Source organism: Zingiber officinale, chromosome 9B (assembly GCF_018446385.1).
Source record: "Zingiber officinale cultivar Zhangliang chromosome 9B, Zo_v1.1, whole genome shotgun sequence".
Taxonomy (NCBI): domain Eukaryota; kingdom Viridiplantae; phylum Streptophyta; class Magnoliopsida; order Zingiberales; family Zingiberaceae; genus Zingiber; species Zingiber officinale.
This window is the reverse complement of record NC_056003.1, coordinates 85,212,068-85,214,452: the sequence shown is the minus strand read 5'-3', so window position 1 is coordinate 85,214,452 and position 2,385 is coordinate 85,212,068. Positions and strand designations below refer to the sequence as shown.

The following is a 2,385-nucleotide window of genomic DNA, read 5'->3' as shown; positions in this document are numbered from 1 at the left end:
TGACACAAAGTTGTTATTATGACAGGCTGTCGAGATATTGCCTGCCGAACATGATTCAGCTGGTCCTTAAGTCGGTCGTCCTGTTGAGATGATGTTGCCAACTAAATATAATTCGGTCGGTCTTTAAGTCAGCCGTCCTGTTGAGATGATGTTGTCAACTGAATATAATCTGGTCGTCCTGTTGAGCTGATGTTATTGGTTGAATATAATATAACCGGTCCTTAAGTCGGTTGCTTTTATTGAACTGTTCTGCTGCATTCTATATATTCCACTGCTATGTATTATATTAAGTTGTTTGACCACATTCTTCATAGCGTTAAGATACTCGTTGGAGAATGGTAGAGTGTATCATGCTCCCGGGAAATAATAATAATATATGTTGTGCTGGAATTCCGTTTGGGTGATATTAATACAAGTATAAGTGCTATATGCCCAACCACCCCTTTACCTGACCGAGCACATGATGAGTTACCTAGAGAAGGCCTGATTCGCTCTGAGAGCCTTGGTCAACATACCAGGCTGGGCTATATTTGCCCTGCCCTAATTTTTGTACAACCGGAACATATAAGTCTGTCTGACTTTATTACCGGACGAGTTTACCTACCTTCTGACCACCATTAGTTGATATGTTGTGGAATGAGTCAATTATTCCAATTAGTCCTTAAGATCAACTAGCTTCGCTCATGGTCGCCTTAAAATCTGACCGGCTCTGAGACACCTGACTCCTTGGTTCACTCGGCTTAAGGGTTGATCATCCTTCCCCGATCGGATTATGACTCGGTCTAGTGGAAAATAAGAAACTTAATACTAGGCGATTTAATTAAAGTCGGATGAGGAGATTTTACTTCTTTTGGAGTATGACTGTCATATCATCTTGACTTTGACTATCCTATTATCTTGACTCTTACTACCACGTCACCTTCTGAGTCCACTCATCATAATCTATATCAATGATCAATAGAAAATTTTTATGGGATCAATCAAATTAATCATCGCAAAATTAATTGACATAAGTTGGATATATAGTACTAACTAAAAAAACAGAACTTGTTGACAACAAAATGAAGTATTCTAAGATATAATAAACATTAGGGGCCATTTTAAAAAAAACCTTCTACGTTAATTTAAAACCCAAACCCCCAGCCATATGGCACCACTACCGCTGCCACTCCTCCTCCCCATGCTCTGCAACCACGTCTCCTCCTCTGCTCTCTATGGAACACCGCCGCTCTAAGCACTCCTCCGCCTCCTCCATTACGGCTGCTCCACCAATCTGCGGCGGCGGCGCAGCTTCAGTAGCAGTCACCGCTGCCAAGAAAAAGAAGAAGAGGGAATCTGCGTTAGCTGCAGAGGAGGACGTCAATGGCGGCAGGCACAGCAAGGGGGCGTGCTCCTACCGCGGGGTGCGGATGCGGAGCTGGGGCAAGTGGGTTTCGGAGATCCGAGAGCCCAGGAAGAAGTCCCGCATCTGGCTTGGCACCTTCGCCACCGCCGAGATGGCCGCTCGCGCGCACGACGCCGCCGAGCTCGCCGTCAAGGGCCCCGCCGCCGCCGTCCTCAACTTCCCCAACCTCGCCCCCCGCCTGCCCCGCCCCGCCACCGTGCACCCCAACGACGTGCGGGCCGCCGCCACCCTCGCCGCCGTCTTCCCCAGCCACGATGACTATCCCGAACCCGGCGGCGAACCCAGCAATAAGCTCAACGGCATCGGCAGCGACTGCGACGGCGGGCTCTTCGACCTCCCCGACCTCTTTCTCGATCTAAGGCACGAGTTCTGCTACGGCTCGTGGTCGACGTGTCTGCCGGCGCCGTCAGCCCCCATCACCAGCGGCCATATGGAGTCGACGGCGGACGAGGAACCAGTCTTATGGGAATACTGAATTAAATATACAAATGTATCGCCGAGAAATTTACATGTTGCCCCCACAAAGTTTACCCTTCTCGCAAGTGCTCCCTTACTCTTCTAAAATTATTGACATATCGATCTGATATATTACGCAAAATTTAAGTGACATGAAACGTAAAGATCATGAAACAAGATCGACTAGTCCCTCGGATGGGTTTAGTTAGGTAGTTAGCACATGAGATATTATCAAAATGAGATATGGAGATCGAATCTCGATAAAAGTCGAGATAAATATCTCTCTTATGTACTAGTCATTATTGTAAAGGTTAGTAGCCGTCCGTGATTTACTTCCTCCGTGTTGATCTTGGGACGGATTGACGGAAACACTGGCACGGACGTATTCACCTTTTGTCATAATAAAATAAAATCGACTAAATCACCTCAGGATAGTGTGATAATTAAAATATAAAATCTTGTTATATAAAATTTTAGGATTGAAATTCAGTATGTGAGTATATATATATATATTTTTATATCTT

General features: G+C 45.8%; 1 protein-coding gene across 1 annotated transcript; it reads left to right on the top strand.

Annotated features, from left to right (window-relative positions):
- Positions 1–1,214: 1,214 nt before the first annotated feature.
- LOC122023110 (ethylene-responsive transcription factor ERF039-like) lies at positions 1,215–1,880 on the top strand. The gene has a single exon (XM_042581199.1). The coding sequence runs from the start codon at positions 1,215–1,217 to the stop codon at positions 1,878–1,880; it is 666 nt and encodes a 221-aa protein (XP_042437133.1).
- The last annotated feature ends 505 nt before the right edge of the window (positions 1,881–2,385 follow it).

Excerpts from the sequence above, each read along its gene's own strand:
- LOC122023110 (XM_042581199.1), top strand. The coding sequence starts at position 1,215 with ATGGAACACCGCCGCTCTAAGCACTCCTCCGCCTCCTCCATTACGGCT.